Source organism: Orycteropus afer, unplaced genomic scaffold (assembly GCF_000298275.1).
Source record: "Orycteropus afer afer isolate SDZICR_OR568_19922 unplaced genomic scaffold, OryAfe1.0 scaffold00048, whole genome shotgun sequence".
NCBI lineage: Eukaryota > Metazoa > Chordata > Mammalia > Tubulidentata > Orycteropodidae > Orycteropus > Orycteropus afer.
The window spans coordinates 11,013,105-11,028,476 of NW_006921635.1; the positions used below are offsets into that span (position 1 = coordinate 11,013,105).

The 15,372-nt window shown below is 48.3% G+C and overlaps 1 protein-coding gene across 1 annotated transcript in view; it reads right to left on the reverse strand.

Annotated features, from left to right (window-relative positions):
- TESC (tescalcin) overlaps positions 1–9,846 on the reverse strand; it is a 74,226-nt gene extending 64,380 nt beyond the window's left edge. The window contains exon 1 of the mRNA XM_042780612.1: positions 9,810–9,846. Coding sequence (XP_042636546.1) covers positions 9,810–9,846 — 37 coding nt within the window. The remainder of the gene's footprint in view (positions 1–9,809) is intronic.
- Between the last annotated feature and the right edge of the window lie 5,526 nt (positions 9,847–15,372).

Here is a 15,372-nt window from a genome sequence, read left to right on the forward strand (position 1 = left end):
AAAAAAAAAAAAGATCAAATATATGCTATTTACAAGAGACACACCTTCAACTCAAGGACACAAATAGGTTGAAAGCGAAAGGATGGGAAAAATATCCCATGCAGATAATAACCAAAAGATATCTGGGGTGGTAATCTCAATATCAGACAATGTAGACTTGAAGACAAAATCTGTCAGAAGAGATAATAATGATGGACATTATATAGTGATGAAAGGGTCAATTAATCAAGAAGATTTAACAATCATAAATATATACACACACCCAACATCAAAGCACCTAAATGCATAAAGCAAACAATGACAGAACTGAAGAAAAGAAATACATATTACACCTACTCCTCACTTACTGACACGGTTTGATTCCAAAGACCACATCATTATGCAAAAATCAGCATTATGTGAAAGTGGAAAGTGACCACATCATTGCATAATTGCCAAATTGCATCACTATGTAACTGTCAAACCACTGAGCTGACATAAACCTTAACCATCACAGCCAGTGTTATTCTCCCCTAGCATCTTGCCAGATGTACATCATGAATGTGCAAAACAGTCACATACATTTTTTACTGCAGTCATAAATGCAAAATGTCACATAACTAGACAGTGAGGACTAATAATACATGAGACTTCATTATGGAACTTTTAGTATTGGACACAAGATCTAGAAAGAAGATCCATAAAGAAACACACTAAAGAACAAGTGGACTTAACAGACACACATAGAACATACCACCCAAACATCACTGGATACATTCTGTCCAGCGTACATGGATCACTCTCCAGGACTAAGCACCATTTAAGCCACAAAGCAAGTCTTCAGAAACTTAAAAAGACCAAAATTATACAAAGTGTTTTCTCTGACCATCACAGAATAGAGCTAGAAACAACAGAAAAAAGAAAAAAGCTGGAAAATATACAAGCACAGGGAAATTAAACAACATATTTTAAACAAACAAGAGTCAAGGGAGAAATAGAGAAATCACAATTTTTTTAGAGTCAATTGAAAATGAAAGCACAAGATATAAAAACTTATGAAGTCAAGACAGTACTCAGAGAGGAACTTACAGTAATAAATGCCTACATTTAAAAAGATGAAAGATCTCAAGTTAACAGCCCAATTTGACAATTCTAGGAATCAGAAAGAAAAGAGCAAACTAAGCCTAACCCTACCAGGAGAAAGGACGTAACAAAGATCAGATCATAAATACATAAAATCAAAACCCAAAAGTCATAGCATCAGTAAAACCAGAAGCTGGCTCTTTCAAAAGATCAATAAAATCGACAAACCTTTTACCAAGAGTAATGAAGAGAAAAGATGCAAATAACCAAAATAAAAAATGAAAGAGGGGACATTACAACTGACCTAAAAGAAACAAGAGAGAATAATGACAGGATATTACAAACAATGGTGTGAGAACAAACTGGATAATCTAGCTGAAATGGACAAATTCTTAAAAGCACACAAATTACCCAAACTGATGCAAGAAGAAAGAGAAATTGTCAACAGACCCTTAACAAGTGAAGAGACTGAATCAGTCATCCAAACCTTCCAACAAAAACAAAAATCTTAGACCAGATGGCTTCATGGGGGAATTATATCAAACATTTAGAGAAGAACAGACATCAGTACTGTTTAAACTCTTCCAAAAAATACAGAAGGAAGGAATACTCCCTAATCCATTCTAAGAACCAAACGCAGCCCCGATAGCTAATTGAGGTAAGACACCGTAAGAAAAGAAAACTACAGAACAATATTTCTTATGAATATAGATATAAAAATCCTCAACAGTGTACTAGCTCACTGAATCCAACAGCATACTGAAGAGTCATACACCATGACCACGTGGGATCTTTCCCAGGAATGCAGGGATGGATCCATATCAGAAAATCAACCACTGTAATACACCACAACAAAAGAATAAAGGAAAAGAACCATGTGATCATCTTCATGGAGGCAGAAAAGGCATCTGATAAAATCCAACACCATTTCTTGATGAAAACCCTAAAGACGACTGGCATAGAAGCAAAATTCCTCAATGTGATTCAGGCCATATATGAAAAGGCAATATTATACTTAATGGAGAAAGACTGAGAGCTTTCCCCTTGAAATCAGCCAACAAGACAAAGGGAGCCCACTCTCATCACTTCCATTCAATATTGTATTAGAAATCCTAGCCAGAGCAATAAGACAGAAAAAGGAATTAAAAGATACCCAGATTGGAAAAGAGGTAAACGTGTCTCTATTTGAGGATGTTATGATTGTATATAGAATATCTCAACAGGTGTACTAACCAAAGTGATCTGTAGATTCAGTACCATCCGGATAAAAATTCCAGTACTCTTCTCTACAGAAATAGAAAAATCAATCCTCGACTTATATGAAATGGCAGAAGACTGCAAACAGCTAAAGCAATGTTGAAAGAGAAGAACAACATAGAACAACCCATGCTTCCTGGTTTTAAAACACACTATACAGCTATAATCATCAAACCAGTCTAATATTGGTTTAACAATAGACATAGACCAATGGAATAGAATTGAGAGTCTAGAAATAAACCCACACATCTATGGTCAAGTGATTTTTGACGAGGGTGCTAGTAAGTCCATTTCAATGCAGCAAGAAGAGTCTTCAAGAAATGCTGCTGAGAAAACTGTATTTCCATACTCAGAAAAAAATGAAGCAGGATCCACACCTCACACCATACACAAAAACAAATTCAAAATGGATCAGGGACCCAAATGTGCAAAGTAAAACCGTAAAATTCTGAGAAGATCAAGTAGGGGCAATACTGTGAGGTCTAGCTTGTAAAAATGGATTATCAAATATAGTAACAAAAGCACAAACAGCAAAAGACAAAATAAATGGGACCTCATGAAAATTTTAAAAACTTTTGTTCATCCAAAGACTTTACAAAAAAAGTGAAAAGCTACTGGCTGGAAAAATATCTTCAGAAACCATATATCCAACAAGAATCTAATAACCAAAATATATATAAAACTTCAACAACTTAACACCAAAAAGACAAATTAACACATTAAATGAGCAAAGGACCTGGACATCTCACCAAAGAGGACTTTCACATGGCCACCAGTCACAAAGATACTCAGCATCATCAGCCATCCGAGAGCAGAGAGCTACAAACCAAACTCACAATGAGACGCCATATCTCACTTCCACTAGGAGCTCTGGGGGAGCTCTGGTGGCGTAGTGCCTAAGGCACTTGACTGCTAACCAGAAGGCTGGCAGTTCAAACCCACCAGCCACTCCTCGAAGGAAGATGGGGCAATCTACTTTCGTAGTGATACTGCCTCAGAAACCCAAGGAGGGGTCGCTATAAGTCGGGTCCAATTTGATGGCACATAACAACAACAACAACAGGAGCTCTGGTGGGAGCTCTGGTAGCATAGTGCCTAAGGCATTTGACTGCTACCAGAAGGTTGGTGGTTCAAACCCACCAGCCACTCCCTAGAAGGAAAACTGGGCAATCTACTTCCGTAAAGATTTACGACTGCGGAAACCCAAAAGGGGTCATTATGAGTCAGAATCGATGTGATGGCAGTGAGTCTGGTTTTTAGTTTCAGGATGGCAAGCATTTGAAAAAAAAAAAAAAAACACAGAATAACCATGTTGGTGAGAATGTGAGGAAACTGGAACCCTTAACCATTGCTGGTGGTGTAAAATGGTATAGCCATTATGGAAAACACTGTGGCAGTCCTCAAAAAACTAGAAGAAGTAACATATGGAACTACCAGCCATTCCACTCCTAGGTACATACCCAAAAGACTTCAAAATAGACTCAAACAGAGACTGGTAAACCAATGTTCACAACAGTCAAAAGGTGGAAACAATTTAAAGGCCCGTCAACAAGCATATGGATAAACAAAATGTGGTATAGACAGACAATGGAATACTATTAAGCCAGTAAGAGAAATGAAATCTTGATCATGCTACAATATGGATGGAGCTGGAAGACATTATGAAAAAAAGTCGATCAAAAAAGGATAAATATTGGATGACCTCACTTATATAAAAAGGCACTTGACTGCTAACCAGAAGGCTGGTGGTTCAAACCCACCAGCCACTCCTCGGAAGGAAGATAGGGCAATCTACTTTCGTAGTGATACTGCCTTGGAAACCCAAGGAGGGGTCGCTATGAGTCGGGTCCGACTCGATGGCACATAACAACAACAACAATAACAACATACAAAAAGGTAAGAAAAGGCAAATGTACAGAGACCAAAGTTTATTAGTGGTTACCAGGGATGGGAGGGAGGGTTAATGGTGATGGAAATGTCGTGTTGATTAAGGGTAAGGCTGCAAAGCCAATTATTGTGTGCACACCTTGAAAAAAGATGAAGTGGCGAAAGTTGTGTGACAGATATATTTAAAACAATGACAAAATGAAAATAAAGAGAGTAGGTGCTGAGGCTGCTTATGTACAAACAAAAGCCTCGTGGGATTTGGTTTCTTGGTTTGCAGGTTCAGGGTCATGGTTTCATGGGACCTCCCAGTTAACTGGCCTAGTAACATGTTTAGTGCTTCTCTGCTCTATCTAAATTCATTGTGTAGTGACTAGAGGTTTAGAAGTTTGGAAGTGGCCCTCCAAGGCACAACAATTTGTCTCCATTTGCCTTGAACAACAGAGAAAAGAGAGTCAGGTACAGAAGAAGGATATGGAATGTGTGGCTAACTGCCTCCATGAACCTCTTGCCATGAGACCAGAAGAACTGGATAGTGACAGGCTACCTTTATTAAGCATTTTGATCAAAGATTCCATAGAAAATCCTGATCAAAGGGTGCCAGAAGAACTGGATAGTGACAGGCTACCTTTATTAAGCATTTTGATCAAAGATTCCATAGAAAATCCTGATCAAAGGGTGGAAAATGCAGACCTAAAATTCTCCTGGACTCTAGACTTCCTGGAGTCATGAAGGCTGTATGAACCCCTGAAGCTATGGCCCTGAGATAATCTTTAAACCTTAAACCAAAAAAACCCCTAGAGTCTTTAAACCAAACAATAGTTTAACATAACTAGTTAAAAAAAAAAAAAAAAAAAAAGTCTGCTTTGAACATTATGTTCTTTTAAAAACTATCTGTATGGGCTGGAACGGACAACAGAAACTCAATAGATTAGATAGGAACCTTAGGGGGCACTGAATTTATGTTAATGGGGGAGGAACAGTTCAGAAAAGGAAGGTGAAAGTGGTTGTCCAATTTGAAAAATGTCATCAATGTTACTGAATGGTGTACATGGAAACTGTTGACTTGGTGTATATATACATTCTCAAGAACAATAACAAAATTTTTTTTAAAAAACCTCACTTCTCAGTACCAAGGGACCACACACACCATGCTAAGAGAAAATATCCAGCAACCTTGAATTTTATACCCAGCTAAATGATCGTATGCATGCTGACAAAATAAAGGCATTTTAAGACAAAATTTATTCACAGAGCCTCACTGAAAAATCTATGAAAAAAGTATTTAAGAAGAAAATGAAATCCCTAAGTGTGACTGCAAGAATACTTTATGCATAAAATAATAATGACCAACATGTAAGTTTTAAAGACAAAGAAAAATACTACAAAGTGATACAAATTAAAACATGCTAAGATCAGTGGCCCAAGGACAGAGATAATGATTAACTGTAGTTATGCCAATGTGGCACACATGTCAGAAATGGAATGATTTACAAAGGAAAGTTATAGAATACCCTTAAAAAGGAAATATGTGGTCAGCTTCTGAAAGGTTTACAATGTTGTTGTTGTTGTTGTTATGTGCCGTCGAGTCGGCCTCGACTCGTAGCAACCCCTCCTTGGGTTTCTGAGGCAGTATCACTACGGAAGTAGATTGCCCAACCTTCCTTCCGAGGAGTGACTGGTGGGATTGAACCTCCAGCCTTCTGGTTAGCAGTCAAGTGCCTTAGGCACTATGCTACCAGAGCTCCCAATAAAAACGGTAAAATAAGTCACATAGGATCATCACGAGTCAACATCAACTCAACAGCACCTAATGACAGAACATTGTAAGTAGTCAGTAAATGTTGGCATTAAATATTTTGTAAAAAGAAAAATATCAGTCAACAGCAAAGACTCTTAGATCATATTAGCATCTATTTCCCACTATAATCTAGAGCCTTCGTGCAGGTTAATATTTTTTCCAGAACAATGTTAACCCTTCAATGAAACACGGATTCTCTGTTCTACTTGAAGAAGACACGCCTAGAGAAATAAAACTGATTAATGAGAAAGAAGGAAATGATAAAGTGATTAGTACCTGCCAACAGCTGTTGAGACTTAGGACATGTCAAGTGTTTTGCACAAGTTCTCCTTTAATTCTCACAAGCCTGTAACAGAGGTTCCACTTGTCTTCCTGTTTTACAGAGGACGGCTCAGGCAGGCAAAATACTCTGCCTAGACAGTAAGAGGCAGTGCCATGCTTCAAACACACACACCCGCCTGCTGGTAGAGGTCAAGGTGGTGGGAGGCCTGTCTTTGTGCCCTGTGGGACTCTGGCTGAAGTCCAAGGCGATGCAGGTGAGGGCAAGACAAGGGAACCCCTTAGTATGACCAGGTGGGTAAGACCTGCATAGCGTGGGGTGCTCACTTAGGCTTCTTTGCTCATGGGGGATGGAAAAGACCCTCCTTCAAACCCCAGCCCGTGGGGACAGTTGTCACGGCAGCCCAGCTTTGGTTATCACCAGCCTTCTCTGTCCATCAGCTGCCTCTAACTTGGCCACGTCAACAGTGACATCCCCTGCCCAGGCACCTGCCCTCCCTCCCAGAGCTACCTGGGGCCTGATACCTCCTCTTGCCTCCCAAGGAATTGTGCCAAGAACGGAAGACCCACTTCTAATAGCCTTCCCGTCCCCAAAGGTCACACCGTGTAGACAACAAAGGACTATTTTGTCCTAGCATTAAGGTGGCCAGCCGCCACCACCAGCAGAAATCATCCACTCGACCTTCTGGTTCCATGAATTAATAATAACACCGGATGGCTGGCCGGCTCCTCCCTCACCACTCTTCCAGCATGGACACATGGAGGGCCTCCTATCTTTGCAGAGCAGTGGGCATTTGTGCATTGAAAACATCTCGTTCCCTCAGCTTGAGATGACAGATACTCAAGTGCTCTGAGAAGTCACAGCATCTTATCAACACACGAGGTATTCTGTCTGTGTTGTTGGGCCGTATGGTGTATCTGAGCCTTGATTAAATTCCAAGCTACTTTCTGGGGACCATTAACTTACTAAAAAAGAAAAAAAAAAAAAAAACAACTCTGCTGGGTCGTGTGTTGGGAGAGGGGGAGGAGGTGAGAAAGAAAGATGCAGAAGGGATCTAATTACTGCTAATCCACAGAGCTAGGAAGAAGTCTTGGCGTGGATTGTCAATTACTTTCATGCAGAGAAAAAAATTACTCTTCACAACAGACCTGAGCTACCAAGTAAGAGCCCAGGAACTGGAGGGGCATTCCTGACTCCTCCTCCCAGCCACGGACCCTACTCACCTCACACTGCCACCAACTAAGCTTGTGCTGAAGTCCACAGTTCTGGAACTTTCCACATCCCCCAGAACCAATCTTGTCTGCTTCGAGGCCCAATTCTCCCCTGCCTGGGTGGTACACAGTGAACATGGCTATAGCAACAGTGTTGCCTCTCCCAGGTAAAAGACTTGCAGACTCTTAAAATCTTGGTTTCTATCAACTGAGAGCAGCAGTTTTGCCCTGACCCTGAACAGCCCAATTCAAAGGCCTGGTTTTGATGTTGGGCTCCACACTCAGTGTCTAAGAGACCCTGGGCAAGTCACTTCACCTGTCTGAGCCTCAGTTTCCTCACCTATAAACTGGCAACAGGAAGTCCCACCCTCACTGGCTCATTATGAGGATTAGAAGATGATTGACTTCAAGTGCCCAAGAGAGTAAGCCAGGTGCTGTCAGTCGATTGACTCGTGGTGCCCCGTGTGTCAGGGCAGAACTGTGATCCACAGGGTTTTCAAGAGTGGGGTTTTTCTTCCAAGGTGGCTCTGGGTGGGGATTTGAACTTCAAACCTTTCTGTTAGCAGCTGAGCACAGTAACCTATTGCACCACCCAGGGCTCTGCCCACAAAATAACAGCTCTTTTACCAACAGCCAGGCAGAGGGACCACACAGATCATCTGGTCAACCCCCACATTTTCCAGGGGGTGGAATTAGCAGCCTGAGAGGGACATGGCCTGGCCAAGGCACCGCAGCAAAGTGGTGCAGAGCAGGGCTCCTAACTGGGGGCTCACACTGCACAGCATAGTGAATACCAGCCTCCAGGGACTGCTCTGAAGCTGTTACTAAAACGAGACGCTCAGGGCCAGCTGAACAGAGCAACGAATACCAGCCCGTCCTTCCAAAGCTAGCCCCCTCCTACATTTTCCCCATTCTGAGCACCCGGGAAGGTGGGCAGGTGAGGTCTGGAGACCTCCAAGTGACGAGCTCCTGAGAGAGTCTGGTACCTTCACGTGCTGTTGCCCACTGTGCTGATGACTCACACCCAATGTCCCTGGGGCCTGCCTGAGAACTCAGCCAGCAGGGACCGGCCCTCCTGGGCAGAAGCAACATGGTTGTTCTCTCTGGTAGAGAGCCATGGTGCTTAATTTTTAAAAAAACATACAGTCTTCTTATTTGTTTACTGAATATGGTTTTCCTGTACAGAGGAACACAGCTTCAGTACTTTGAGGATGCACTGACGGCCACAGGCCTTCCCTTAAAAGACACATAGACACACAACTTTACATCCTACTCCCTGGGGGTTAGACTCTTCAAGCAGCCCAGGTTAGAGTCAGTCAACCCCCGAGGAGATGTCTGTGGGGTGCAGATAGTCGGCACACTCGGCTGCTAACACAAAGGCTACGGGTTTGAGGCCACAGAGAGGTGCTTCACAAGACAGGCCTGGCAACCTACTTCTGAAAAAGCAACCCTTGGAAACTGTCCGGAGCCCAGTTCTACTCTGACACCCACAGGGTCACCACGAGTTGGGATTCATTCAACAGCAACTGTTCGTTTTGTTTTATTGCTAGGTGCCACTGAGTCAACTCCGACTCAGAGAGACCCTCTATGACAGAACAGAATTGGCCCACAGCGTCTCCCAGGCTGTGATCTTTATGGGAGGAGATCATCGGGTCTTCTAAATGTAGAGTCTCTGGTGGGTTTGAACTGCCGACCTTCAGGTTCGCCACAGAGCATTTAATCATTGAGCCACCAGGCCAAGAGGTAACAGAAGGAGCCAGCTGGGCCTCGCTGGCTTGCTGTTCAGTGTGAAACACTGCTAGGCGGCAGCGGCAGCGAGTGGAGCGGCCTGGCCACCCTTACCCTGTCTGCCCTCCTCTTCTCTCCTTCACCGATGGGTTTCTCACCTCCTCCCCCACCCCAAGCCATGAGTGAGTTCCCAGAGGGCGGGGAACATGTCTTGTCCACCCTGGCATCCAACACCTACAACCAGTTGGAATGTGACAGGCACCTGGTGAATGTCTGGGGCCACTTGGGGACTTCATAAGCCGGGCAGGATCATCCAGGACTGTGTGTCCAGTGCAAAACTCCACCAGCTGATGACAGCACACTGGCCCCTCTGACACCTCCGGTTCCCTCCCCAAATGAGGAGGTTCTGAGGCCAGACCAGGAATGGACTCTCAGCTGTACTTCCCATCAGTCTGTGGCCTTGGCCGAGTCACTTCAGCTCTAGAGCTTCCCCGTCCTCATCTGTAAAATGGGGGCAGATAAGGTTCCTGAGAGGCTTGTGCGACAGCAAGTGTGGATCAAGTGCTCGGCTGGGCTCCGAGCTCACAGATGACAAGCGGCCCGTCAACATCAGCAAACGCCATCGTGAGACGTGAACTCTAGATCCGGGAGATGTTTTCTTCTTCCTTCTGGCAGCTTCTTGGCATCCAGAGAGGCATGCCTGCGGAGTTGTTTTGCAGCCTGAAGGGAAAAAATAGACCCTCCACCTTTCCCAGAATGCTCCTCTGATGACTTCCTTTTGCACTCCAGGAGCAGGCGCTGAGGGGCCAGGAAGCAGCGCCACCTCAGGCCGGCTGGGGGTGGGGCGGGCAAAGGGAACTGTCTCGGGCCAAAGTCGGGCGGGTCCTGGGTTAGTGATCCTAGGAGCCTCTGCTTCCTGTGGGGCCGTTTCACACCCTGGCACACCCCCAGGCACAGTTCTGCTCATGCCCTGCGGGGAGCGGTGGGGCAGCAAGCTCACCACACAAGCTCAAACCCCACAACTAGAACAGCACGGCTTGGGCTTTTAATATGCATTTTAATAATCTAGGTGTTTAGCTTCCTCAGCTCAGAGAAGAATACCTGTTTATGGTTTAAGTCAATCAATGAGATTTCCAGCAGGCAGGGAGCTGGCAGGTGGGTGTACGAGACCCCGCGGTGCCCCTGGGTGGGCGCGCCAGGGCTCTGCACTATTTTCAGCAGTGCTGGTTCAGAGCTGAAGCCAATGGGTCTCACTGCACAGGGAGGGGACCAGAGATGCTGGGAGGGCTGTGTGCCCAGTGCCAGCTGGTGGGGTGGCCCTTGATTTTCCACTGAACACAGATCCTTGAGCCAACACCCTGCAACGTGAAGCTCTGTGATCTCATTGTGTAGTACGCACCGAATCCAAAGGGGCACAGGACCGCTCCTCACTCTCTGGGAGGTTCAGCGTTTCGAGGGGGTGGCGGGTGACAAAGCTGACAATTAAAACACGGTGTGATGCATGCTATTACGGGAGAGAGAGCACAGGCTGTGGGAGCACCGGAGAGCCTTTCCTTCACACACACAGGGTTCAGGGGGCACGTATGATGTCTTAAACCCTAGGAGGTGGCTGCGGGAACGTTCCCAGGCAGGAAGATGGATTGTCCACACAGGAGTCAAAAGAACACTCCAGGAAGAGGGACTGGCTCGTGCCAAGGCCTGGAGGTGAGCAAACCCAAGAGCAGGCCTCGTCTGCTCTTTCTTGGTTCCCAGAAATCAAGGCCACTCAAGACAGTCAAGGAGCTCTGGTAGCGTAGTGCCTAAGGCACTGGACTGCTAATCAGAAGGCTGGAGTTTCAAACGCACCAGCCACTCCTCAGAAGGAAGATAGGGCAATCTACTTCCAAAGTGATACCGCCTCGGCAACCCAAGGAGGGGTCACTATGAGTCGGGTCCAACTCGACGGCACATAACAACCACCAACAAAGACAGTGAAAACACAGCGGTGGCCAGAAAGGGGATGTAGGGACCCTACGATGCCGCATTCCTCCACTCACTAGCTGTGGCCTGCAGGCAAGTTGCTTTACCTCTCTGAGCCTCCGTTTCCTGATCTGTGAAATGGTGATATCACCCACTTCCCTACGGGGAGAACTGGGCGATTCAATGAGGCAGCAGGAGGAGCTTTGGCGTGGGGCCTGGCCTCAGCGGGTGCTCAGGGATGAGGCGGAGCAACACCATCCTCCCCGCACCCTCCTCACAGCCGCTCAGGACAGCACTGGGCTCCTCGTACTCCGGTCCCTCCGGAAGGCGCAGGCTGAGCTGCCAGAAAGAGAGGCCGCCCTGCGCACACAGCCTCCTCTCTGACCACCACAGCCTTGGGGTCTCCCCTTCTTCAGCACATTTCTTCTCAGGTGGGGCATGTGTCCAGGGTTCTTGTAGGAACAGCCCCACCCAGCCTGTGGGATTCTGGGAACTGACACCCCATGCCAAAGCCATACATCATCTCATTGAATCTGCACAACCACCCCAGGACCCACAGGAGGACACTGAGGCTCACAGCGGTAAAATGACTTACTTGCTCAAGGTCACATAGCTGGGGAGAAGTGGGTCCCTTGGTGACCAGCTGGTACAAAGATGTTTCACGTGCAGCCAGGAACCCTAAAAGTTCACACCTGTCCTGACCAAGCACTGTTCTAGGCACTTTTTACCTCGCTCACTCAATCCTTCCCAGCAACATGAAGAAGATGTAATACTGTGCTCATTTCACAGCAGATGAAACCAAGGTACCCGCCCAAGACCCCGCAGCTAGCAAGGCTGGAATCCAATCTGTTGTTAAAGCAGGCACCTCCCATGACCTGAGCCCTGACTACAACTCAGCCTTTGTCTCACACAATCCACACTTACCAGAGCCACCTTGTTCCTGCAGTCTGCCACAGGGCCTTTGCATGTGCTGTTCTTTCTGCCTGAAATGTCCTTTCCATGCATCTGCAGGTGGCTGCCACCTTCTTATTCAGGTTTCTTTCTGTTCCAATGTGACTTTTTCAAAGAGGCTCTCCCAGTCCACCCCAGAGAAATGAGTGTCCCTGCCACACCAGCCTCCCTCACCCTAGCTTATCTTTTCACCGAGCTTACTGCCTATCCCTATCAGTGATTTGTTTCCTGTCTCCTGTCAGGAACATTGGCCCCTCTGGGTCACCTGTGAATACTCAGTTCCTCCCAGAGGAGGGAGAGGTACTTCCACCTTCCTCATGTAGGAGCTCTGGTAGCATAGTGCCTAAGGCATTTGACCGCTAACCAGAAGGCTGGCGGTTCAAACCCACCAGCCACTCCTCAGAAGGAAGATTGGGCAACCTACTTCTGTAGAGATACTGCCTCGGAAACCCAAGGAGGGCTCGCTACGAGTCGGGTCTGACTCGATGGCAAACAACAGTGTGCAGACAGCCGAAGGAATTCCTTCTCTTGTCTACCTCAGAACCTTCTCTCAGACCCCTTGGTCTCCTGCCCTGCTTTGAGGTGTTCTGGGCGGTGAGAAGGGAAGCCACACCCAGCAAAAGCTACAGAGCAGGAACCTCGTGGATAGGTGGGGAGGCTGGGGACCAGCAACTGGTAAGATCCAGTCACCTGTCAAAGCGCAACTCCCCCAAATCGGTTCCCCTGGCCTGTGGTGGTGCTGCCTGAGATGGAGGGTGGCAGTGAGCCCACTCTTCCGGTAGGGACCCCAGCTACTGAGAACCCCCATCTCAACTCACCCAGACACAAGGGCAGCACAAGGCTTCAAACCAGTTCGAACCATTCAGTAACGGTCAACAGAGTGAGACCAGAACAGACTCAAATTTGTAAAACTGTAACCGTGATGGAAAAAAATCATTGGTCGAAGCCCTGAATAGATTCAGAAGAGGCAGAGAGATCCCTTGCAGGAGCCTGATCTAGGAGACTGGATTATTGCCAGGACCACGGAGAGTGACGGACGCCCTTTCAAAGTAGTGTAGTTAGCCACCAACTTTGAGTTGGGCACGGTTCTTTCTGACTCAGGCAGTCAAGAGATTTGGTTGCTATGAAACATGCACGCTTCCCTTGTTTTCTAAGAAGTTTACATTTGTAGCAGGGCGTCAATCCATAATTTTTCCCATTTCAGTTATCATTCCGGTTCACCCACATTTTATACATTGGGGTCCCTTCAGGTTTCGCTCCACTGGTCATGACTAAATCAGGAAGAACTGGTTTGAAGCCCTGTGGCGGCAGCAGGGAGGCAGTGGGAGGGCATTCAAGAAATAAAAACAAACCAAACCAAACCCAGGAGAGACTCAGTAAAGGGCAGGCAAGGAGAATACCACCTCCTCTCTCAGGTTAGCCCTGGGTTTACCCTGGACTTATAAAACTTTTAAGTAAGTAAAATATTCACATGGCTCAAAATGAAAATAAGAGTTTACAGTGAAAAGCTCACTCCTTCATCCCTCCCACCATCTCCCCCAAGAAGTATGCATTACCTTCTCCATTCCCAGTGCATCCTTCCAGAGTCTTCGGTGCAAGTAAAGCACTTACACACGGATATGCTTACTGTCCCTGTTTTTTGCAAAAAGGGTACCGTTTATGTATTTTGCACCTCACCTTCGTTTCTCTAGTTGGAGATACTTCTTTTTTTGTACACAGAAATACGCATGTGTGCTTGTGCGCGCACACACGTTATTAAGGGCTGTGATTTTCATCCAAGCCTCCCAAAAAGTATTTAGGCTGGGGTTCAGGAGGGGCTACCCTGGGTGACCCGCTCAGCTGAAAAACAAACGCCGGGGCCACCCCTCCCGGGGACAGTTGGACGCCTGTCGGCTGCACTGAACTCAAAGCAGGCGCCAGGAACCTGCTTCTTCCTAGAAATAACGCCAGCAGCTCGGATTTCTTGAGCTTCGACCAGGTTTTAGCAGAACCCCCGTTCCCTAAAGACGGAAACTGAGACTCGGAGAAGTAAAGCGACTCGCCCAAGGTCACACAGCCAGGAAGTAGTGCCGGCAGAGTACAAACCGAGTCGGTGCACCGCCAAAGCCAGTTTGCCCACACACCTAGTCCCCGGAAGCCCTTTGGTCCACACCCTCTTCAGGGCTGGTGGCACAGCCTGGCGCCCCGAGGTCAGAGCCCGGAGTCCCCAGCCCCGCCGGACCGGCGCTTCCTCCGTCATTTCCCTGCGGGCAGTGCTACCCCGCGGCGGGGCCTCCCCGTGCGCCCCGCCCCGCCCCGAGCCGGATGCAGGCGCGCAGCCTCTGCAGGTCCCGGGGTCCGGGCGAGCCCCGAGGAGGACGCGGAGCTGAGGGCAAAGTGCTCCGCGGACGCCGCCTCCCTTAAGCCTCCCAGCTACACCCATTTCACAGACGCGGAGAGGAGGGAGCGCGCAGAAGGAGGCGCTCACCCGCCTGAGGTCACTCTGCCCGGGAGCCGCGGAGCCGGCTCGCTCTCAGTTCTGGCCGACTTCAAAACTTTCCGCCCCCTGCTCGTCTGGGGCCGAGCGACCGCCAGGCGCGGGGCGCGCACACCTGCCCGAGGCGCCGCGCGCTCGCTCTCCCCGCCGGAGGCGCTTCCTCCCCGGCCCGCAGTCCCAGGACCCCGGCTTCCCGACCAACTCCGAGAGCCCCGAGGCTACGAGGCCCCGGCACTTACTCAGCATCGCGCGGGGCTCCTCGCCGCAGCCCGCCAAGCGGCCGGTGGGGACCCATTTGGAGGAGGAGGAGACTGAGGTGCAGCGAGGGCCAGCCACCTGCCCAAGGTCACATGACGCGGCGGCGCGAAAAGCCGGGCGGTGGGCTGGGGGCCCCGCCGGCCGTCCCCGACCCCCTCCCTGCCCCGCGGGGTACTCACAGCCGGTCTTGCCCACGAGCTCCCGCACCTCCGCGGACGCGGAGTGGGCAGCCCCCATGGTGCCCGCGGCGGCGCTCTGGGCGCGCGCCCCTCGCAGGCCCCGGGCTGGCTCGGCTGCGCAGCGGCCGGTCTGGCCTCCAGTCCAGCGTGGGTCGGAGCGCGCTGGGTACGGCCGGGAGCCGCGGGTTCCGCGTGGAGCCCGAGCGCTGCCTCATATAGCGGCGGAGAGCGGCGCGCCGCGGTCCTAGCGCACGCCGGCTTCGCGCACTGCGGGGGGTGGGGGTTGGTGAGCGCCCAGACCAGAGCGGAAACGAGAGGGGAAGGGG